At 36.6% G+C, this 25,493-nt stretch overlaps 1 protein-coding gene and 1 long non-coding RNA gene across 2 annotated transcripts in view; one reads left to right on the forward strand and one right to left on the reverse strand.

The window, feature by feature from the left end:
* Nucleotides 1-25,154, forward strand: part of LOC134535913 (uncharacterized) — a 52,773-nt gene extending 27,619 nt beyond the window's left edge. The window contains exons 2-3 of the long non-coding RNA XR_010075733.1: nucleotides 17,578-19,760; nucleotides 23,912-25,154. This is a non-coding gene — a long non-coding RNA (uncharacterized LOC134535913). The remainder of the gene's footprint in view (nucleotides 1-17,577; nucleotides 19,761-23,911) is intronic.
* LOC134535675 (putative gustatory receptor 28a) lies at nucleotides 1,150-15,301 on the reverse strand. The gene is made up of 5 exons (XM_063374871.1): nucleotides 15,263-15,301; nucleotides 12,467-13,195; nucleotides 7,192-7,260; nucleotides 2,660-2,749; nucleotides 1,150-1,531 (listed from the first exon to the last, which is right to left on the reverse strand). The coding sequence occupies exons 1-5, from the start codon at nucleotides 15,299-15,301 to the stop codon at nucleotides 1,424-1,426; spliced, it is 1,035 nt and encodes a 344-aa protein (XP_063230941.1). The 3' UTR covers nucleotides 1,150-1,423.
* Nucleotides 25,155-25,493: the final 339 nt, after the last annotated feature.

Here is a 25,493-nt window from a genome sequence, read left to right on the forward strand (position 1 = left end):
AGAAGTAGAGACCGGAAAAAATTCACGGAGTCATTTCGCTACAGGCTGAAATTCAAATAGTTATACCTCTGTTATTGGTTCACAACTCATCCAGAGGACTCTGGGCCAATGAGAATCTCTCAACCAAAGCTATATCGAATAACAGACTGCTAGGGTGGGACAACTCACGAGACAGCAGCCCAATAAATGGATGGCATTTGCCCAAGTGTACGTGTAGTCCATTCTAGAAATCATTGAACACGCGAATTTTTCCTGTCCCTACACATAGCATAGAATTGGCGTTAAACTTCGTTGTTACAAAAAAGTTTTGCTAACACTATTATTTTGACTTCAGTTATTACTATGGCAAATGTTGCAGAAACCTTACTTCTAACCACCATTAAGTCAAAAACTTTAAAAATATTTTTTTTGTGTGAAACAGAAATTTAGCTCCTATAGCTAAAGGGAAAAAAATCCTCAAACTTTCACTGAGAAAATGAACAGAGAAAGGACAACAAGAAGGGTTCTTTCACAGGTTTACAAAGAAACAGTAATCAAACTTAAGTACCAGCAATAACAGCATTACCTGTGTACAGAACATGCTAAAACCAGTGGTCTTCTATCTTTTGCGGGCCAAACGCAAACTGTATTATACACATAATATCACCATTAACATCATTATGTCTTTTTCTACGATCATTTGTTTGTCGTTAATTTGCAAAATGACAAAATCATATTACAGGCATCTTAACAAAATGTTTATATTTTTTTACTTTATATCAAGCTAACCAGTATTTTTCAAAGTTTTTAAAATACATTTCTGATGATAATTAATTATATATACAATATAAAAATATTAATTGATTTAAAACTAATATAGTAAATATTAATATGAATATTACAATTAATTATTAAGATGGCAAACCCATTTTACAAGGAAAAAGTGTTTTGTTTTTTTCTGTAATTTTATTTCATGTCGCTCTTTTGACGAATGAAACGAACTTCCTTACTATCTCAACTTTAGAAAGAAAGCTGTCAGTAATTTATTGGTGTCAAACCGTTGATCTGCACTTAAAACGCACAAAAAAAAGGTATAGATTTTAAATAACAAGAAACATGTCGTTAGTTAAAACTTTATTTACCTTTTAATCATTTACATAATTAAAGGTTTTATATCAGCCTACCTTTTATAACAGGCTACACATGCACTAGTTCAAAGTACGTTTTTTTTTTTGGGCTTTCTTCTTTCAGTATATTTTGACTTACATGATTAACTGTAAACTATTTACAGGAATTTTCCTCACTACTTAATATATGAACAGTTAACGATATAGTTATATTAATCATATATTTTACTTGAAATTTTACGCTATGAATGTAGTGTTACGCTATCAACACCTGTTATATTTATAACAATAATACCATAATTATATATTGTTTAATGTTACTTTGTAATGTTTGTAATGTTTGTAATGTTAGCAGGTACGTGTTCAGAAGAAGATAGTTGAAACTGTACCAAAACCACAAGGTACGTCGTAATGGCGCCAACCATCTGAAACATTAGAAGTTAGTCAAAGTCATTACATTACGAAAGAAAATTTGTTTAGTACATTTTGTTTTGACGCATTCTATAAATGTAATTTATCACAATGATTTGAAGCTCAACTTTAAATTTTCATGAAGAATTTATAATTTCCAAGATTTTTTTTCTCAATAAAGTATCCCATCCTCCTCTTAATAAGTGATGGTTGCGAGACGCGATCTTAATTCTACTAAAAATAAAACAGCACTACAATACACTCAACCATAAATTTTTTTACCAAAAATTACATTTTACGTAATAAAGGGCTGCAAAAAATTAGACAATCTGCATTTTAATCAATACGTAGGTCTACCATTCCAAAAGATCACTTCAGAGAATTTTTTTTTTCGCAGTTAAGTATTTTAAAGAAAAGTTAACTAATTGTTAAGCTTATTTGTGAATTAAAATATTGAAGTTGTTGATAAATTTTCCCAAACGATAGCTTTTTCACTGGTCCCATTACAGTGGTTTCAATTGTGGCATGTAATTAAATATTAAATATGGACTTTTGGAAACTATTTTAATTTTTTCCACTTAAAAATATCCATTAACTATTTGTGATGTAGCGCAGACCTGTCTTAAAATGTTGAGAGAAAATAATTATTTGATAGGTGTCTGATGAGGATGAAGATTATGGTGATTATGAAGATCATGATTTTGATTATGATTATAAAATTATGATTATGAATATTATTATAATAATTATGACGATGATAATTATGGTGATGATTTTGATAATGATTATGATGTTTATGACGATGATGTTTAGGATAATGAGTTCCGAACGTAGCGACTCAGAAAACGCCGCTATGGGGAAAGCCTCAGCGCCCCTGTGGTTTATTCGGCAGGGTGATTCTGCAGTGATTTGCCTTTCCCTCGCGCAGTACAGAGAAGAAAGACCACATAACGCCCATTCATGAACTCGGTAATGACGTTTCGCACCCGGGAATCAAACTTGGGATTTTAATGGCCTAACCAGGAGTCCTGGCCACTAGCCCACTAGATAAAGTGTTACAACCTCCTCATCTGAGAACTCTTTCTACGAATAAAAATATAATCATACATAAAAAAATATACTTTTTTTTAAATTTTACTTACTGAGCCAATGACAGAGTAGTCTAGAGGAAAAAATCCGCAGGCACTGAACTTAATTTTGCTGTGTAGTAATTGTAGCGAAAATTCTTCTAGCTGTTAATAAAAAAAACATCTTTCATTAAATTAATTTTTTCTTACAAGCACTTTGCTACTAAAATTTGTGAAAATAAAACATATGCCGAGTTGTAATATGGTTACGGTAACTAGGCGAAGTAAATAATATAGCGAAAATGTTAAACATAAAAAATATATATGTAATATATTTTGTCTGTAACAGATTCATTACATTGTGTGACTACCAGACTTAGTTGGTTTTGCCTAATCGGCCAGTGTTTGTTTTGGGTTTGGGGGGAGGGGGAGGCTAGTATCCGCAAAGCATTTCAACATAACAAGCTTATTTTAACACAAGTTAATCACACTAACACCAAATATTGTAGTAGAACAATATAGGAAAATCAAACCTTTTTAACATGGCAAACGATGGTGACACCTGACTGAAGCGATCCTAGCTTCTTGGCCTGAAGAACTCCCGCGAAATTCAAATTTCCGTATATTATAATGAGTGATCTCTGCACAGATTCTCTCTCGTCGCGTCGTTTGAAATATAGTTTGTCCTAGAGTAATGAATTTATGCTCCATACATCTGAATGAAAACATTGTATTCATAATCGAAACAAGTTTCAGCAATATACAAAAAATATATTGATTTAAATATCATGAAAAATGACCTAACTTTAACATCACGACGAAAGGAACAATATAATAAAACTTTTAACAATAAAACATACTTAACTTTAAACCTGAATTTTCGTAAAGAGTTTATTTGGTAAATTATCCCGTGAGACATGATAAAATAGTTAATTTCCTAGTAGACTATAAGTGCTCATCTGAAAAAAATAAAACTCAGCAAATGGTATTTTTGAATACTTGTTTCCTTAAAAACACCGTTAGTGTTTTTAATGTCACTAACTTAACTAATAAACCACTTACAATAATATACAGTATTTTAAATTTAGATAACTTAACGGTATTAAATGATCATAACAGTTAACTAATGTTAAACTAATTGAAATATCGCAATGTTGTTTAGCAGTCATCAAACAGAATAAGAGGAACTGAAAAATACAATTTTCAGAATTTAGATAATTTTGTATAAGAAGGCTTACTTTAGAAAATTGCCATTTAATATTTACAACAAGATGCTTTTAAAAACTCTATCATATATAAAAAGAATAAAAGTTTAAAAGCATTAAATGTTTCACACATTTAATTTAGATTTGTTTCTAGAAAGGTTGTAGATACGCGTTTTTCACAATCAGATGAAGACTGTAATGTTCCTTTTATTGTAAATGCAGCTGAGCAAAATATCACCAAGAAGAACCCAAATTCTTTTTTAAGAGGGGGAAGGGTAATGGGAGTTCTTTTTAGGAATATTATGTAGGCTGAGACATTTCATCAAGCTTGCAATAAAACTTTAACTTTGTGTAAAAAAACATACAATTAAAAATAAACTCTCTTTACATTTATGTAGATACACATATTCTGTACACCCAATCAAACATTTCGAATACGTTTTTAAGATTTATTTATATTTTAATTAAAAAGTAAATATTGATGCCTACCTAGTGTAAAATAAACAAACAAACGGACTGGGCTGTCTATTTAAAGTTATTATTATAACTCTTACTTAAACAATAACAAGTCATAATATGATTTTCTTTAACTATGTTGTTATACAAGAAAATGTAAAACTCAGGTTCGTATCGCATGGGATTTGAAACCGGGTACTTCAGTTCATCAACCATGTATAGTAAAATAGTGTGTTATTACGGTGTAGTTGTAAAATTGTTACGTATTTTTAAGTTACGATTATTTCTTTGTGTGACTATTAGAATTTATAAAAAAATTCCAGAAAACTTTTCCTATCAAAGGATTTTTTTGGCACACCAATAAGCTTAATATGTTCCTCGCTGTTCAAATAAGCGATTATATTTAGGTTGATGCCGCAAAACGTAGACGACTTCGGCACCAACGGGCCTAAGGAATTTTAACCAATTTTAAATTCAAAAATTACTACGAGCAGTTGGCAACATTTTAATTGTTGCAACCAAACATTGAAAAAAAACATTCCAGCCATAATAAATAACCACTACAGAAAACTTGGAAAAAAACTTACATTTAAAATAGCTAAATAACCTTGTCTCAAATGCGCTTACACTGTAGAATCTAGCGCTACCACTAGAATGCGCTGCACAACATGTCTGTTTTTTTATTTGACGACTTTCCTATATTGTTCTACTACAATATTGGCTGACATCTTGAAGAAAATAAAAATCCAATACTAATCACGTTGGTTTATGGTATGATACCAACTGTTGAAATTCAATAAATTTAATGCACACGAACTGAATATGCATAAACAGCAATATGAAATGAGATTTTACTTTTAACTGTTTTGACATTTATTGTATAGTGATTGAAGTGGTAGTGATAGCTAACCATTATGAAACATCTGTAAATTGGTACTTTACATCAAAACAACTGTATCTCTACAAAATAGTGATCGCAGTAATACTGAACCTCGATTCTTACCTGGACATTTATGCTTTCTGTTGCCCCAGTACCTTCAATAGTTGTAGTTATTTAAAACAGTTCCCTGTATAGATTTCCAGTGTTACTTGAACACATAATAAACATTATACAACAAAATACAGTTAAATTTTTTAATATTCGATTATCCTTTTCTTGGTTAAAAAAATTTGTGCTTGAATGAAACATTAATTAAAATATAAAATGTTTGTACATTTTTGTACGAAATACTCAATATTATCTCGAAGAAAAACGTGATTCATATACTCAAATATAACCATAGCCATATGTACAAATATACAATAATATTTATTGTATATATTACAAACGTTTTCTTGAGAACTGGTTTTCAAAGGAATTTTTTTTTTTTTGTAAAAGTACAGAAAACTTTTCCTGTGCAGATTTGAAGAGAGAAGATTAGAATATTGATCAGAGATATAAGGAAATAACCACAAGACAACTGGTTTGATGCGTTGTTACTAATGCTGGCAGGATCAAAGTATACGACTTTGATATTTTGTGATAACTATCGGTTGTTTTCTGTATGTTTGTGTATTTATCTATCCTATCAATTCTTGTAGTCCATCTATTACACCCAGTAAAAACCAGCTATAGCTAGAGCCAAATTATTTTTCGGATTCATTGGGTAGCAAGGTAGACTTGAAGCACATACACATCTGCTTCACGGTGATGATTGGATTGCAGTTCTCTCGGCGACTCTGGGCCAGTTGTTAAACTGGAGAAATAGTTGTTACCTAATCACGTGCCACCCTTTCTTGTACACTCATGAGCGCTTTTGAAAGTCTTGATGATGTATAGAAAAGTTTAATCTAGCCTGTAGTGAAATAAATCCGTTGATAATTGTGTAAAAAAAAATGTTCTGTACTTTTGCAATAGATTCCTTTGGAAATCAGTTGCCAAGAAATAGTTTGTAATACTAAAGAAAGATATTGTAACTTTGTACAACACATAGCTATGGTTATTTTTGAATTTATGAAATGCAATTTTCGAGATAATACTGAGTATATCTTATTAAAATTTGCCCGTAATTTTATATTTTATTTAACAATTTGAATTTTTTTTTTGTATCACGCTTATTTTGTACGCAGTTAATACTGCAAAGCGGTTTACAAATAACTAACTTTAACTATTGGAAGTAGGTACTGGGACAAAACAAAGCATAAATTCCCGGGTAAGAAACTGAACCCGCTATTACTGCAAACACAGCTTTATTTGTTCTTAGTTTCCAGTGTGTGTTTAAATGGACATTTATTCTCTCTTTACAACGCATGACATCTGCTTTAACGCTGTCCTTGTTTCTGTATGCTCTGTTGCCAGATATACGCAAAGAACACAGTATTTTTAGAGAAAACTTCTTGATGTAATGAATTTTTTTAAAAAATATAATTTTAAAAAAAAATTTGTGAATGAAAATTTGGAATCAGAAATTGTTAATAGTTTTCTTGTTGTGTTTCTTTAAGAGCTTCATTTAATAATGATTATTACTTCTAAGGAAACATACATAAAAGACGCCATATTGGTTTCAACAATTTTTGTTATGAAATTATTTTATACCACTCAACATTAAAATTTTTGGCTCTATTTGACCAAAGCACATAATTAATGGGATGCCTTGTTATTAATGGATACCAACTGCTACGAATAGTTTGTCTTGTGAAATAATAATTGGTGTTTATAATTTTTTCAAAATGTATACAATTGCATTATTACTGTTAAAAAAACTTATTGTTTGATCCCAAAAAAAAACAAATATTAAATTTTAAAAATAATGTATACTAAAACTTATATTATAGTTATATTTCAAAACAACAATTTTAATGTTAACGAGCCGGGTAGCATAAATCTAGCATCAAACCGGGCTTTATAAAGTTAACTCTAATGAAGGTATTACTTCATAATATCAAACGGAAACTATACACTCTCACCTTTTGCTTAGCTTCTTTCCTGTAAGTTTTGTTTATTATTCTGTGAACCAACGCTGGGGTACGGTCATGCTTAAAAAAAAAAAGGATTATCAGTCAATGACATAGAACAGTTCGGTAATAAATGTTACTGCTGCAATTACTAGTTCATTACCAAACGTATTAAAAAAATACTCCTTTATGCATGGCGTTTATCATTTATATTTTATGGCATGCAACTTATACCAAGTTCGACATTTCTCGAAAGTAGTATTTGTGGTACCCATGTTCTTCGTGTCATTTACATAGTAACAACACATAATTTTTGTTTAATATTTCTGCAGACAGAACAACAGTAGCAGAGTAATAGATAGAAAATTGGTACTACTTTAAAGAACTATCAAATTTTCAGAAATGTTACACGAACTGTGGTAGCCCTACACTTTGCGGAGCCCTCGCTACTTTTTCAAATCCAAATATTTTTGAAGGGAACCTTAGCGTTAGAGTTGGTGGAGGGAGGTTTGGAACAGCCCCAAGGAAAAGGTGAATTTGAGGGCCTTCCCAGAATATTCCCAAAAAACAACTTTTTAAAGCCAATCTAGAACTTAAATTTAGACCATGATTTTGTTAAATTATCTTAAGAAATGTTAATATTCTTCCCTGGTTAATTGTACTCCCAGTTAAGTTTATCAATGCTTACGATAAAATTACAGTTTTATCACCATTGTATGAAACAGTAAATTCTAAGAACATTTTTATAATAAGAAATCATGAACACACAAAATCTAAATTATTGACGAGCTAACAACAATTAAAATCGTCCTCTTTCTATTTATGTATGTGTTAAGGGTAATGCCATCCAAGTCTGTTGGGTAAAGTCCGAATAATAATTAATAAAATTTGAATTTGCGTTTACCCGTGCACACCTAGGTCGGGAATGTGTCGTTTTGCCTAAAGGCGTTTTGCCTAATTTTAGGCAAAACGCTGTTTAGGCAAAACACCGTTAGGCAAATCGCCGTTAGGCAAAACACCGTTAGGCAAATCGCCGTTAGGCCAACCACTGATAGGCAAGACGCCGTAAGGTTAGGTTAGGTTCGGTTAGGTTAGGTTAGTTTAGGTTAGGTTAGATTAGCTTAGGTTAGGTTAGGTTAGGCAAACCGCCGTTAGGCAAAACGAGGTTTTGTCATCATAGTAACATTTTAGGCGAAACGCCGTTAGGCAAAATGCCATTAGGTCAATCGCCGTTAGGCAAAACGCCTTTAGGCAAATCGCCGTTAGGCAAATCGCCGTTAGGCAATTTGACGTTAGGCAAAACGCCTTTAGGCGAAATGACTAGGCAAATCGCCGTAACGAATTCATGTTTAAACAAACCGCCGTTAGGCAAATCGCCTGTTACTCCCTAGGTCTACCCAACGCTGACTGGGTGATATTAGAAAAACCAAACGTTTGATAACTTTAGTTTAATTTAGTTAATTTAACGACCGAAAAAACATTGATACCATAACTAAACATACCTATATAAAGTATTTTTAATTGGAAAATTCGTAATGAAATGTAATCAAAATTATAATTATGAAAATAGTTCATGAAATGGCACTTTCACAAAATAGTACTTATGTTGTTATTAATAACCAAGAAAGTGTTATTTATTTTACTAAGACAATCTGAGTGACACAATTGCAAAAGTTTCCTGCAGCCTTGCATTTTCACTTCTTTGTAGCACGTTTTGTTTTATAATTATACATTTTATAGCCTTGACCTCTTGAAAGCGATTGTTCATTTGCAAGTTGTCGTAGGATTTTTATTTTTCGGGCGATGCATTTTCAAATTTTAATCAGTTTATCCTGACAAACAGAAAAACTGATTCCTTGAGAACATTTTCTCGATGGTTCGTTAATGTTAGTTAAAACTTTTTTTTTGTTAAAGTAAAAGCGATTCGAACCCTTCGCCCTTCTTGAAACTTTTTCTACAAACGCACACGGAACACCGTACGCGCTCTCTGTTCGGCAGCCATTCCGTCACAGGGCGGCGACCGTGTGTCTTCTGCCACGTGCTCGATAATAACGCAACACCTAACATTACCCAGTCAGCGTTGGGCAGTGCTAGGTGTACACGCGTAGACGCCGAATTCAAATTTATTTTAGTTATTGTTCGGACTTTACCCAACAAACTTGAATAATGATAAATTAACCAGGGTAGACCTATGGTTTCTTCTTCTTCATCTTCTTCCTCTTCTTCTTCTTCTTCTTCTAGCATTACCCGTAACATATATGTGTATTTTTAAAGAACACTTCACAAACAAGGGAAATAAAAAAGAAAATGGCCGCCGCGGGGCCTGCTAGGCGAGAGTCTAGCCCGATCTTTAAAAAATAATTATTGATTGTTTCTATAAGTAATAAAAATTTGTGTGTTATTATATATGTGAGGTTATGTTCCCGTATGTACGATTTATTTGCATTATAAATGTAAAATTAATACAATTTTTTTGTTTATAAATAATTAAAGTAATAAATTCGATTAAACATACAGCATATTTATTGATTTCATTATTAATTAAAATATATCTAAATTATTTTACTTTATTAAATAATTTTATACGTGTGTTTATATTAAAACTGAATACTGAGTATTTATTTAAATTTTTTAATCTGATTTAATTTAATCTTTACCAACCTTATATATAATATCACTTCAGTCCTTGCTTGTCCGCCTTGTACATGAAACAGACTGTACATGTAGGTACGGTCGGTAAGGTGGGTAGCCGCGGACAGTGGGTATCCCCGGACACGTCGTAGTTTACCTACTTCTCGCTAGGTGGCAGTACTGTCAAGCTTTGTCCATAACTCCCTCCGTATACAGTGCTGTCCGCACACAGTTGAGATTTATTCGTTTAAGCGCGTGGATGTAGTGCGTATGTTTGTGTTTTGTGGTTAAGATTTTTACGACGCAGTTAATATCTGGAAGCGTCTCACGACATTGTTGGTAAGCGAAACTGAATTATATGTACACAGTGTCATATTTATAAGGCGTTTTTGAACATACCGTTTAGGGATGCTTGTATTAGCAACAGTTTTTATGTTATGTTTATTAGTTAGAGCTATTGCGTTGCTGGTAGCTGCGGACACATAATTTGATATGTAAAACATAAAATATTCTTTGTTTAGCAGGTTAATTATTTTTATTAATATATTGGGGTCATATGTTACAGTTGGTTGACGCAACAATCATGCCGAAATTCAAAGGAAGAACTATCAATAGGGGATTGTGGAGTGAAGTTACAATGAAAATTGCTGTAGAACATGTGTTGAGTGGTAAAATGAGTGTACGAGATGCAGCAACACATTTTAATGTTCCAAAAAGTTCTGTTCAGGATAGAGTGTCACTGATTAAGAAAGGGTTTGAATGTGAACTGAAGCCTAAAATTGGACGTTTTGAACCAACATTTCCTTCAAATTTTGAAGAAGAGCTGGCATAACACATTAGAGAACTTGATGATAGGTTAATGGGGTTGAGTAGAAAGGAATTTCTGAAGTTGGCATTCGACTTAGCAGAGACACTTGGAATTCCACACAGATTTAACAGGACACCAAATGTGCTGGGAAAGATTTTTACAACTCTTTCATGCAAAGACATCCACATTTGAGTTTTCGCTCACCAGAATCTACCAGTTTGATGAGGTGTGTTAGTTTTAATGAACCTCAAGAAATTGTTTTTCGAAAAACTGACAATACTGATAGAGATATATAAATTCCTACCTTCTTAAATGTACAATGCGGACGAAACTGGGGTTTCAACTGTCAACCAAAATCAGACAGTATTGTCTGTTAAAGGAAAGAAGCAAATTGGAAAATTGACATCAGCTGAAAGAGGCCGAAATGTTACAGTCATGCTTTGCATGAATCCTGTTGGCCATTTCATTCCACCTATGTTTATTTTCACGAGGAAGAGAATGAATGACAGACTAATGATAGGAGCACCTGATGAAGCCATCGCTGCAGCTCAGTCAAATGGTTGTATGGGTGCAGAAACATTCTTAGTGTGGTTGAAACATTTTGTTCGATACACTCAGCCTACACAACAGAACCCTGTTTTGTTGCTGTTAGATGGACATTCTAGTCACAAGGGCATTGCTGTGATATGTTATGCTAGGGAACATAATGTCCACATGATAAGCACTCCTCACACTACTCACAAACTCCAACCATTGGACAGAATTTTCATGAAGCCATTCAAGAATGCTTATGCTGGAAGTTGTGCTCTGTGGATGCGACAAAATGCTGGTCTAAGAATAACAGGAAATGAAATAGCAGGACTGGTTTCAAGTGTATATAGGAAGTCTTGTCGTCTTGATATTGCAAGCAATGGATTTTCTTGCACAGGCATCTATCTTTTGAACCTTGGAGTTTTTTCTTACCTAGATTTTATTCCATCACTTCTGATAGAAATTCCTGAAACACCTGAATGAAGTCGAAAATACAAGAGCTCCTAGCAATTATCCCGTTACTGCTGCACAACCATCTTGCAGTTCAATCTCTTATCAGGTAACAGAAACACATAGGCCTATTCCAATGACAGAAACCTTTGATGATCCTGTGAAATCGCCCAGATCAATCACTTCTAGGCCGAATGTTGAAGACAACAGCCATCCCTCAACATCAACGAATGTTACAAATGTTTTGAAAACTTTAACACTTCTTCCAGATGCCAGCAAAAGAAGAAGTCCATGTAAAAAACGAAAAGCTCAGCGAAGTGAAATTCTAACATCAAGCCCTTACAAAGAAGCTGTGGAGCTTAAGACACGACCGAAAACCAAAAAATATTCTACGAAGAAAACCTAGCAAATTGTCACTTACTGTGGAACAGTCCAAGTCGAAACAGTGTCGGAAAAAATTGTCAAGGAAAACATATTTACCAGTAAAGAAGACAATGTGCATAATCTGCTGTGAAAGTTTTGCAGAAAACTGGATTCAATGTTGTACATGTAAGGGATGGGCACATGAGGAATGTGCTGGAGTTGATCCAGATTATGTATCCTTTTACTGTAATTTGTGCTTAATGAAGGAATGATGTGTCCGGGGCTACCCGACGTGTATCGTTTCTGTGCAAAAACATAAGCTCCATTGTAATCCTCATTTTCGTTGATTAGAAGATTGTATGTGTTTGTATTGGCAATATATGCACATATAGTGTTTCAAGCGTAAAACTGACAGATTAACTTTTTTAAATATATATGAAAAATTTTCAGGTGTATGTAATTATGCTTAAGTGTCCAGGACTACCCACCTCTCCCCAAACTCACCTCTTGAACAGCTTGCTCGCAAATGAAGACGATCTGCCACAAGAAGTACACGATGAAGACACCGAACACGCAGGAATGCGCGACGCTGTTGAAGGACGCTTGGCCGTCCGTGTCCGAGAACTCATCCTTGCGGCCGAGCGCCGAGAGGAGTATCTTGTACAGGCAGAACACGGCCTGGACGAACAGCCTGGTGACCTGGGTGAGGAGCGGAATGGAGAAGGCGGAGTTGAGATCGGCGACCACCTCGTGGAGGGCGCCGCGCGCCACTGCGACCTGCGCCACCGCCGTCTCCATCGCGGGGTCCATTCGGCGGGGCAGTACGGGCCCGCAGGGGTCGCCCCGCCCCAGGCGGTGGAGCTCGCCGTTCGCCGCGCCGATCTGCGTCCTCACCAGCAGCACCAACGCGTTGAAGTTGAGGATCACCGCGTACGTGGAGCTCACCATCCAGAGGTAGAGCAGGTCGCTCGTCGCCGACCCGGGCGACGACGGGGTCCTGAAGAGGAAGAAGCGCGCATCGACGGCGACGAAGGCAAGCACCAGTGCCGCCTGGCACGCGACCAGCTTCCGCACGCCGGCCAGCTCGCGCGGCAGGTAGCGGAACCCGGACAGCCGGGACTCCAGCCGCGTCAGGGTGTCCCTCCTGAGGATCAGCCAGCAGGCGGCCGAGGCATGCGCCGCTATGTCCAGCGCGTACAGGAGCAAGCCGGTGTCGCTGGCGAACGTCTCCCACTGCACACGAGCACAACTGCTTGGTGTGACAAAAACAAATCCATCTTCAATTTTGCATGCTAATAATTACTAAAAATTAAATAATAAAATGACTGAATGATATATATATATGGTAAGTGTCCCAAATATCGCCCCTGTGCCTAATACCACTTACCTGTGTTTCCACGCTACTATGGGCGCCATCTATGAATTTATGTATGTACCTTTACATGCTTGAGTTGCGTCACACAGATTGCCAGCGGAAAGTTTCATAGAAGTGTTAGCAACGACAATATTCTATCTGATATCTTTGAGACTATGACGAACATTTTTTGTGTATTCAATCAATCCAGGGAATGACCAGGTAAGTGTTTCCGAATTATAATTTTGTTCATATCACTTCAAAGTGCATTAAATAAGGATTCCGAAGGTGGTACTATTTTTTAGAAATAGGTGTTTGTAACTTTATTAAGTGTGTGTTTGTGTTGACTGAGCTCTGTTCCTAATATCGCCTATAAATACGATCCTATTTGATATTTGGAACAACAATTTTTATATACCTACCAATCCACCTCTAACTTTCGTCAATCCTGTTTTCTTTTTATTTGCAGTTTCGTTTGTTCTAAAATGTTTTGTTTATATTTGTTGCAGGCCAGGGCTCTAAGATGTCAAGGGAAGATAAGAAACGACAGACATGGAACACTTTAAGTCTTGAGGCTGCATGTCAAGCTGTTCAGAACAAATAAATGGGGACACTGAGAGCATCTAAAACGCTTGGAGTACCGAGAACAACAATTCGAGACTACAATAAAAGAAGTGTACAAGGTGAAAATCAAGTATGTGCAGTGGTAAAACAACAACTTGGCAGGAAACCTGTGCTGACATCCGATTTAGAAAAAGTACTGGTTGAGTACTGCAAGGAAATGGAAAAGAATTATTATGGTTTGACTCGAAATGACATAAATCTGATGGCCTTCCAACTTGCCTTAAGAAACAATCTTCCCCGTCCCTTCTCTAAAAAAAAAACGAACACTGCAGGTTGAAAGTGGTTGAACTTGTTTTTGAAAAGACACTCTTCCCAGTTGACAGTAAGAACCCCACAGTCCTTGTCTAGAGCTAGAATCTTAGGATTCACGGAAGACAATGTGAAAGCTTTTTTCACTATTCTTAAAGCAAAACTTGAGAAAATTAAGTTCAACCCTGCCAGAATGTTTAATGTGGATGAAACTGGCATCACAACAGTTCAAAGCAAAAATGTACAAGTGATTTACACTAAAGGGAAACCGGCAGTCTACAAAATGTCGTCTGCAGAGAGGGGAAAACTAAATTCCATTGTCAGCTGTATGTCTGCTGCTGGACAGTATGTGCCTCCCATGATAGTTTTTACCAGAAAGAAACACGACTTGAAGCTAATGAAAGCTGCTCCTCCAGAATCGATTCCAGGATTTCACTCATCAGGCTGGATTCAGTGTGATTTATTCTGTCAGGGGATGAAACATTTTGCTTCTTCTGTCAAACCTAGAGCAGAAGACCCGGCTGTCCTTATCTTGGATGACCACCACACGCACACAATAAACTTGGAAGTGATAAACTTTTCTCGAGAAACTCACACCATAATGGTCTGCCTCTCACCTCACAGCACACATCGTATGCAGTCATTAGATGGTGCATTCATGAAGCCATTCAAAACGTTCTACAATCAAGAAATTGAGAAGTGGCTCTCCAGTAGGCCTAATGATGTCAGAATTGTGACACAGTATGATCTCGCTGAACTCATGGGCAAAGCTTACATCAGAGCTGCAACAATAAGTAATGCTGTGAGTGGTTTTCGTGCCACTGGAATCTGTCCTTTCACTGACTCTGTGTTTACTGAAACAGATTTCCTTGAGGAGAACAATTGGCCCAACTGTCCAGAACATATTTACAATGCTGAGTGCGCACCAGAACTAGGCCTACTTGGGGACAGGCCTTCAACCAGAGTTGAGCCAACTATTCTTCCACCTATCATTGACCGCCAATCTCAGATTACTGGTCAAGATGAACCCCTATCTGAGGCACATTACCCATCTGGTTCTGTGGAAATCTTACCCAAGAACATAAGGGCTGTGCCAAAAGTGCAACCGCCATCTCACAAACGAAAAAGGGGGGGGGGGGGTGGGGTGTTGTGTTGACCAGCTCTTCTTATAAGAATAAGTTGGAAGACTTTTATACTGCTAAAGGGCAAAAACATTTGATGCTTAATCAGGCCTCAACTCACGGGACAACACCAAAGAGGAAGAGGTCTACTAGGCCTACTAAAGGACAAAACAATTCTAATCAGCCTTCAACTACTGATAGGCCTACAGCAAAAAAGAGGAATCTTGCCGCTAACAAGAAGAAGGTTAGGCCCACTTCGAAAGGAAGAAAGCGTAAAGTCTCAAGCTCTGACAGTGAGGATTCAAATGAACCTCTACTAGTGGACACCGACAATGACCTTGATGAGGGCATCAATGACCCTGATTCTATGGATGCCATCTGCACATTTTGTAATGAGAGGTTTTCATACGATTTCAGTGGGCAGCAGTGGGTTACGTGCTCTTCATGTTTTAACTAGAATCACAAATTTTGTGATTCAGCGAGTGGCGAGTGCAAAAAATACACTTGTTCATATTGTTTGAATGACAATGTGTTTTTGGACTAGCTGTTGATGTAGGCCTTTAGTGTAGACCTACTAAATACCTTGACCTACATATATTTCTTTTCTTTAATTAGTTAATACATTATCTGAAGCTTTTGTGTTTAACCTAGTTTTTTTTTTTTAATTTTCCTTTATTCGCATGAAACATTTGCAATGTTTAGAAAAAGGCATGTGTATTCTATTAGCAACTCGTTTCAAACATATGTGACTACTTTCGCCTGGTAGGCGGTAATAGGAACAGGGGTAGGCGATAATAGGAACATATATTTGGAAATATTATCTTTGTCACTTTTTGCAATTTTGCTATTTAATTTTAAATGGTATAGATACCGAGGGATTTAATTGTTGAAAACCAAATCAGGATAGTTCCTAGTGTTATTCATGTAGCTTCCAGCTTGATTTCGAAATCCAGGAGACTGAGATACACAAGAATAGTTATGATAGGTGGTATTTGGCACACTTACCCTATACAAGGTTGGTAAAGATTAAATTAAATCAGACTAAAAAATCTAAATAAATGCTATTTAATATTAATTAATATAAACAGACATTAAATTAGTTATGTAATAAAGAAAAATAATATAGATAAATTTTAATTAATAATGAAATAAATAAATATGATGTATGATAAATCTAATATATTAACAAATAATATAATAATTTATCATTTATAATGCAAATAAATCATACATACGGGAACATAACCTCACATATATAAATAAACGTACACAATTTTTAATTATTAATTCAAATAATTAATAATGTTAGTTTTAATTGTATTGACCAGTATTCAATATCATTCACTACAGTCAACGATTTAAAAGCACATACACAAATTTTATTTGTGTGTAGCATTTTGATCCTGTCAATTTTTGTAGCTTGCTGCGCGCGCAACGTAAAAATCCACTCTCATCATTTTTTTTTTCATTACGTGCACAAAGAAGTATAACTTCCAAGAATTGTCTGTACTTTTACGAAAGATTACTTTAGAAACCAATTGACAAGAAATACGTAGTTTGTGTAATACTACAAGAAAGATATTGCAACTTTCTACATATTTTTTGCATTTATGAAATACGTTTTTTCGAGGAAATAATGAGTAACTGATAACGAAAATTGGCGCAATTTTTAAAATATATTTTTTGAAACCATGGAAAAATATTATCAAATATTCGATAATTGACCTTTATTTTGTCGTATCGTGCTTATTATGCGCGCAGTCGATACTGGAACGGTTTAGGAATGACTCTTTTAACTGTTAGAGGTGTGCTGGGACAAAACACAAGGCTTAAAAACGTGGGTAAGAATCCGATCCCAGCATTACTGCGAACGCTATTTTGTTTACAAATATCGTGTAACTTCACGTAAATATTTAAGAAAAGGAGTGACCTTGTGCAGGGGCGCAGCAACAAGGGGGGGGGGGGCAAGGGTATTTTGCCCCCTCCCCTCTGAAACCTTTAAGTGGGTGCAAACGGGGGCAAAGAAAGTGCTGTGTAATCAATCTTTAGATAATAAAACTGCTTAAATAGCACCATTATCCACCTTGAAATACAAAATTTTCCCGGGGGAGGACCCCCGGACCCCCCGCTTCAATTGGGGGGGATCGATGATTCTTTATAAATAGGTATATTGCCCCCCCCCCCCCCCTCCTTTTGGAAATTTAGTTGTTGCGCCCCTGACCTCGTGGAGGGTCGCACGTATCCCGAGGGCGTTGCGCACGTTGCAGCAGCTGAGGAACAGCGACACGGCAACGGAGTACAGGAACTGCGGGTCGCGGCGGAGCGGTCGCGGCGGCTGGACGGAGCGACCCAGGGGAACTGCTCCAAGGACACGCGACACCGCGACGACGGGCCAGACGGCAGCGTGGTAGTCCGCCGGCTCCCAGCGCCGCGTCAGCAGGCGCAGGCGCGATGGCAGACAGTCGGACAACTTCATGTCGCTGTTCCGCGACGCGAAAAAAAAACCCCAGGCGCTGAAACAACTGCGTGGACTTATCAGACGGCGCGGATGGTCTAGTCCTGCCCCGGCTTGTATCCTTGACACGTTTGGCCTGTTACAGCCACGCGCAACGCTTCTTATGCCCTCACAAGACAAAAAAAAAAAAAACATTTCTCTACCTCGGCGGCATAACACATTATGTCTACTTTTGGGTAAAATGCACTTTTAACCATGAACTTGACCACCGTTTGAAGTTCTTTCTATTATCATACAACTCTATATAAGATCTACGATATGTCAAAAATTCGCATATTTTGGCCATAAAATAGTTGCGTAAATAAGTGCGGCACGATTTAAAATATATATATTTTTTTGGTGACATAGTGTCTTATGCCTCCAAGGGCCAGACATATTTTAAAAAAAATATGTTACAGTCGTGTGCTGTCAGTCAATAATTTCAAACTGCTGACATACGTATAAGAAAGGGTATTTCATCTTTAATTGGACATCACTCGGCGGGGAAGGAAAAAAAAAAGTTTTCGCTTAAATGTTCCACCACAGTTTTTTTTTTAAATCCATAAAATTAATGGTTGCTTTTAAGTCGTTCAGGCCATCGTTATTTTCCCTAACTCCTGTACGATCTGACGTGAAGTAAAAAATTCATGTACAATCCCTTATGTAGTTACTGACAAAAAATTCACTTATACGTGCATCAATTTTTCTAATCCGACAGAGTTTTCACGCAACGTTTTAAAATAAATAATACACCAACGTTAGTTTGGCGTCTTTGTGAAAAAAGCAAAGGTAGGCTTCATGAAAGAAGCCAATGTATTCGTTGCAGTGCCTTTCACCACACGAATAATTTTTAGTGGAAAAAAATATTTCGGAATACGATTAAAGTGTTATCAAAAACTGATGCCACTTCACTATGAAATGTTCTTGGATTTGTGTAGCACGTGCAGATAATAATTGTATACCGTATCATGGATAGCCGCCATTTTAATTATTTCCTTAGTTTTTTTTTTACAGGGCACGTCAATAATCTTTACGAGTTTAAATATGGACTCACAGAATGTTATCATGAAATGTATCTATTCATACATACAAACACACATATATAGTCATTATACTTTCAAGTCCATGGCCAACACATTCATATTCAGCCAATTAGTTATATTACCGCAGCAACAATCGATTTGTATAAAATAATAAATATTACCACCCTTTACATGAGTAAGGAAAGTAAGAGTGAGGAAAGGGGTATATATCCACTAGTGGCCATTTTATGCAAATGTAAAATGTAAAATACTTTCCAACCCCCCCCCCCCCCAGCACATCGCGTTACGCTATTGATTTCGAGCTTGAAAAAAAATTGAATAAAAGTTAAATATAGCAATGACTTGTCTTGTGGCTGGGATATTTTTCTTATGTACTTCCATTAAAATATTTTTAAAATATTTTTTATGATAAGGTTTCTCCCTTCCTTTGTCCTCTTTTCCTTTCTATTGCTATTGCTTTCCAAACAGATAAAGTCGTGTTTTTGTATTGATACATATTTATTAAGTGTCAATAGCTTGATTTCTAATTTTCAAGTTTATTCGGGGGATTGAAAAGAGACTTATTTTAGTAAAATAACTACATTTTTTACAGAGTATTATTTCTTATTTTATAACTTTTCTGTTTGTATTAACCCATCGTTGATGAGTAAAATTCCAATTAAGTTACAAATATTACATTATGCGTAATCTGGAAACACTGCACGTCAACACACTTCCAGATTGAAGGGTGAGGGGGAGTAACTCACCCCCTCCCAACCAAGGAGTAGAAGCGTGAAGGGTTCATTGACATATATTCTGTAATTCAAGAAACTAATTCACAAAATCCACATTCACTATGCTATAACATCACAGCTTATGCCCAAGGCCAACTTCGTTGGAAGGATGCTGGGTTCGATGACCGGATAAGGCATGGGTGAGTAAAGCGTTTTTAATTGTAAGATAACAGTAAGTCAATATGTAAGCCGGTTCACTCCAAATTTATCCTCCAGCATAAAATTGAAGGCGTTATGAGTCTAATAACACAGAAAAAAAATTTTTTCTGTACTTTTACAAAATATACCTTTGGGAGCCAGTTGCCAAGAAATAGTTTGTAATACTACAGTAAAGATATTTTAACTTTGCACAAGACATGGCTGTTATTTTGGCATATATGAAATAATTTTTCGGGATAATACTATTTATTACGGAAATTGGCGCATAATTTTATATTTCAATTGACGTTTTATTCAGGAATAATTTTTGTTAAACCGTGGAAAATATTCTTGAATGTTCATTAATTGGACCTTATTTTATTATTGTTGTCGCGTGTGAAATTTTTCCAGGGTTTTGGAAATCAATTTTCAGGACTTCACTGATGGGTAGAGACATGCAAAATTAGCGGATTCATTTCGCGATATGCTAGCATCAAAACAACTATACCTTTGTACCGCTTCTGCGATTTGCCCACATTTTATCCGGGGAACTGTGAGCCAATGGGAAACACTAAACCAAGAAAGTGCCGAATTACGGACAGCCTAGTTGAGATGTCTCACGTGTCAGTAGCCAATGAACAGGTGTCATTTCCGCGAGTATTTAAAGGACTGTGGAGTCTATCCTAGAGGTCAATGAATCCGCGAATTTCGCAGGTCTCTACGTGACGGGACTCTGGGCTGGCTGCTCTGTTCACTCGACGCGCGGGTGACGTGACCGGGTAGATGGGGCTCGGGGCTGACGCGGGCCGTTGCTGGCTTGCAGGATGGACAAGTTCTTCAGCAGTTCGTTTGTTCGGCCGCGCACCTCGCGCAGTCTCTGGCCGCGGTACCTAGGGCGCTCTGGCCGCGGTACCTAGGGCGCGCCGGCGCGGTGGAGGGGGTGGCCTGCTCAGCTGTCCTAGCTAGTTGTTCGTGAATTTGGTTCCAACGACCACGGGATTGTTCGGGTAGGCGGTGCGCAGGGATTTCAAGCGGGGGTTAGATAGAGGTGTGCCTGCTTTCTCCCTATATTTATCTACTACAATAATCTTATCACTTAACCCTATCTTGTACTTTTCCTCTAAAGTCTTTGCAGAAGCACGTGCTCTGCCAATTGCTGCTCCAACATCAGGTGCAACAATTGCCAAATTTTCCGTGTGTATATACAGTCAACAAATTCTTCAAAGCAGTTCAAATTAGTTATCGGTATATCAAAGAATCCTTCACACTCGGGCGGAGGCCATGCCTCTCGCTTGAGGTAACGAGTCCCCTAGTCAGAGATGTAGGCGGTTTAAGGGGCCCGCCTACCTGGGCACACATACGGTGTGCAGAGCTTCAGGAAAAACAATGCGATTTCAAAACTACTCAAGATATCCGAGTGGGGCCTATTTACGAATAGCATTTAAGAGTTCGCTGAGGGCCGAAAAGTACTTTTAATTTCGGATTAAGTTTTTAAACTGTATTTATAGAAGCGTTAAAATGCCTAAAACGCGTGTTTTCAGAGTAATTTTTAGGCATAAAACAATCAGTACAGATTCTTGAAAGCACTTAAGGGGCTTGCATAACACCTTTATCTTCATTTCTCCGCCATATAATGTTACGGTCACCGCTCAAATTTCACAGTTATCCTGTGACGACAAGACGAATGCGCGAAAGTTCAGAGCCTTGCGCTTAGAGGCTATACTGCGCTGGAAGCACCAGCGAGCGTCGCGCGTATCATCCCGCCTCACTAACACACATACACCCCTGACGAGGCGGGCCCCTTAAGAATCACTCGGGAGATGAGGCTTTGGCAATAGGAGTACGATTATGTTATCAGAAGAGGAGTCAAGAATACATACGTAAGTTCGTAAATTTCTCTTAGTCGGTCGAGGCACAAGGGGCTAGTGGAACAGCTGTTCAAAGGTACGATTGCGAAGTTCTAATAGTATTTATGAAAAATTGGTTGTCTGTAAAGTCGGTTTACGGACGATAGTTTAACGTGACAACGTCATTACAAAACATTGATGAAATGATTGCATACTTTTATGAATAAAATTGATTAACTTTTATTGAATTATCACTATTTTGTATGGATACAAAGAAGGAGTGAAATGAAATCTACAATTTAATTGATAAATTTACTTTTATTTGCACTCATTAATTCAAATATGTTTATTACTTTAAACAGATTATTTTAACTATAACTTTTATACATGTTTGCTATTTAACTTCTTCCAATCTGTGTATTCTGTTAAGGATAGGACGATGATAGGAAAAGTAGGAAACGAATGGGAGTGTTTAGAGTTTAATGTGCCTCCAAAACGTCAAATCGATGGTTGTTCCAATCGAGTGGAAGAGAGATAGATGCGGCGCAAGCGTACAATGAGCGTAACGGGACACAGCGTAACGGGACAATGTGCGTAAGGGACACTATTTCGTGCGTGCAGCCGGCGTTCATCGATTTATTAGACGTTGTCACGTCAAAAATAAACTACATTGATGTGGCACTTAATGAGAAGATTTAATTTAAAGGTTTTGAGCCCGTTAATCCAGTAAATTTAAGTATACTAATATTTAATAGAAGTTTCTGACACTCCCTCAGATAAGTAAGGTCATTTGAGTCCTAGTATCTCCTTTGTTAACTTCTTGTCAATCGTACGAGTATTTGTCTTATGTAAAGTTAGTTCCTAATTATTTGTAGTTTGAATACTTTGTTGTTATCTTAATAAATGTTTATTTTTATAGAATTTAGTTTTAAGCTATTTTTAATTAAGTTTTAAATTCTTAGGATAAGTAAATAGTCATTCGTGCAGAAATAATAATAATGGTTAAAATTCCTCTCACAGCATTTACAGGCTCTACCAGTAAAAGTTGATGTTGAGTTACATTGTTTTTCCTCCAATATAACTTAATGACCTCACACCCACTTTTCCTTGTTATTTATTTATTTTTATTACTTTAATCATTTTAGTTAATTCTCCTCTTTTTCAATATAATGCTTATTAATGTGCGCAGTAAATACTGTAAAGCTATTTAGGGAACTGTTTACAAATAACTTTAACTATTGGAGGTATTGGGACAACAAAGCATAAATTCCCGGATAAGAATCCGAACCCAGTATTACCTAATGCAAACACTATTTTTTTTTGGTAATACAGTTGTTTTCATGTAAATGTACAAATTTACAAATATATGTAATTAAACATCAAAGTTCATCATGAAATATAGATTCTCGGTATCCTGTTCCAGGTGTTCTTGTAGTTATGCAAATTTACTGTCATCATTCATTTCTTTTCTTTTTTCGATAAAAATGTGACAAAATTAATATCTACTAATTACGACGAATTTTTAAAAAAATATTTTGTACTTAATGTAGCTATTTTTAAGAAACACAGTCCAAAAATATGTTATGAAGAAATTTAAAAAAAGATATTTTAAGTGGGGGAGACTTATCCACCTCGAGGAGAACTTGTAAATCTATCTCCCAAAACTTTTATTTATTGTAAATTTAAGGGAAAACAAATATTTGACAAATAAATTGTGAGTATTCTGTGTATTCCCAACTTGTCATGAAACTTGGATGTATCAACGCAACAGTCCCAATCAATTCCAGTACATAAAACATCTGGATAAATATAATGGAAACATATGATGAAAAATATAACTTTGTAAATTCGTAACATTTTTCCTAGGTACAACAAAATTTGTTTTAACTATAGGTATGATTTTATATCTTTATATTATTATTTAATTTCGCCCTCAATTGAGGCGTCCTCGAAAGAAAAGCAGTGTCTTCAGAAATTAACTCTCTATAAAAATATTTCTTTAACGTTATAAACATGTAATTGGACCTGTGCAATTGTGTGGAAAATTTTGCCATAAATCTTATGTATTTACTTACAAAAAAGTAAAATGTTTTGTACGAAAATATATAATTTTTATGGTAAATATGCCATACAACAGTACAGGTTAGTAATTAAATTGTCGTGTTTAAGAACAAATATTTCTTAGGGTTAAATATATACTGTGTAGTACGTCTCATGCAACTTGGTTAAAAATTTGGCCATTTCTTATGTATGTAGTGTGCTAATGGTCCACATATCATTCGGTTTCTGTCGCTCTCTGTCAACAGCGTTCGTTCGCGAGCAAGCGTCACGTGCTGGCTGTGCGAGTGACGGGTTGTTAGAAGAGGTTGGTACCGCCGGTGCCGGTCTGCTTTTCTCGAGAGGACTGTCGAAGCCCGGACAAAACTGCGCAGCGCCTGACGACACGCACGCACAGTGTCGGCGGCCAGGTGAAGACCAACAACCGGAAGGCGTGCCTTTGATCAGCGAGGAGGATGCGGGTTGTGGGGAGGGGTGGGGGGGTTGTGAGGCGGCGAATTCCTTCCGCGCGGGAGGACACGTCTGCACGAGGCCGCCACAGTCACGCACCTCTCGGCGTGCGACCGCCTGGGTTGGTTGCCATGCGCGACCCCACGTGTCGCACGAGTGCTGGGACAGGGGAGCCTAAGATGTACATCAAGTTCCGTCCCTGCCCGAACACGCCCGAATATTCACCTTCGGCCAACCTCGGGTTCATTATTTATATTTCTCTGTTTATTTTAATGTAGCTATACTAACCTAACTAACCGTCCATAGAGTTTTAAAATGTTTTAATGTAGCCAGGGGCGCAACAAGGGGGGGGGGGGCAAGGGTATTTTGCCCCTCCCCCTCTGAAACCTTGAAGTGGGGGCAAACGTGGGCAAAGAAAGTGCTGTGTAATCAATTTTTAGATAATAAAACTGCTTAAATAGCACCATTTTCCACCTTGAAATACAAATTTTCCCGGGGGTCGATGATTCTTTATAAAAAGGTATATTGCCTTTGGAAATTTAGTTGTTGCGCTCCTGAATGTAGTTAACCTAACCGACCACTTTTAATATTTGAATTCATTTTTCCTGCGCAAAAATAAAACAAATCCCGAGGTTGGCCGAAGGTGAATATTCGGGCGTGTTCGGGCAGGGACAGAACTTGATGTACATCTTAGGCTTCTCGTGCTTGGGACAGGCGAGCAACCAGCAGGGGGGGGGGGGGGGGGGGGCATCCCCTCCCCCTCCCTCACAGGGTTCCAATGGAAGAAAAAAAACCTACTGAAGATGGAATAAGAAAATCACATCAAGTTAACTACAAAAAAAAAAAGTTTCAGAGAGCTTTGTTTGGAAGGATTATTGTAATCATCATTAGTGGGCTGCAATAAATGCATTTTTTCCTCCCACATCCAAACCAACAAACATGCCTCATGCGCACAGAAGTGGCAGGGATCGTCTGCAAGAAGTCTATAATTTTTTTATTGTCGGTTCGCACACGTGTTTTAGTTGTAAGCATGTATTTCATACAAACTCGAAATGTGTGTTTCACGTATTAAAAAAATATATATTCGTGTACATGCATTTATGCCTTTTTTAAAAAAACAAAAATGTCAATTAATTGACTTATTAAAAATTATTTAAAACAATTTGATAAAAACCAAAATATAAAAAGTTCTGTTTTCTTTTCTCAGGCCAATTTATTAGTTAAATTATTAGTTTGACTTCTAGGATTTTAGTGTTACAATTTTCTTTTTAAAACTCAATTAAAAAGAAAACTTACTCATAAAAAATATTTAAATGGCTGTGCTGGACCTCCTCCTTCGCGAAATCCTGGCTACGGCCGTGGTGCGAGTACTAGCCACCT

This window comes from Bacillus rossius, chromosome 10, assembly GCF_032445375.1.
Source record: "Bacillus rossius redtenbacheri isolate Brsri chromosome 10, Brsri_v3, whole genome shotgun sequence".
In the NCBI taxonomy this organism is placed as follows: Eukaryota; Metazoa; Arthropoda; class Insecta; order Phasmatodea; family Bacillidae; genus Bacillus; species Bacillus rossius.

Coding starts and splice junctions, on each gene's coding strand:
- LOC134535675 (XM_063374871.1), bottom strand. CDS start 15,301: ATGGCGGTTGCACTTTTGGCACAGCCCTTATGTTCTTGG. Junction 2,750..7,191: donor GGAAAGAAGCTAAGCAAAAG/GTGAGAGTGTAT, acceptor TTTTATTAACAG/CTAGAAGAATTTTCGCTACA. Junction 1,532..2,659: donor ACTACTCTGTCATTGGCTCA/GTAAGTAAAATT, acceptor CTAATGTTTCAG/ATGGTTGGCGCCATTACGAC.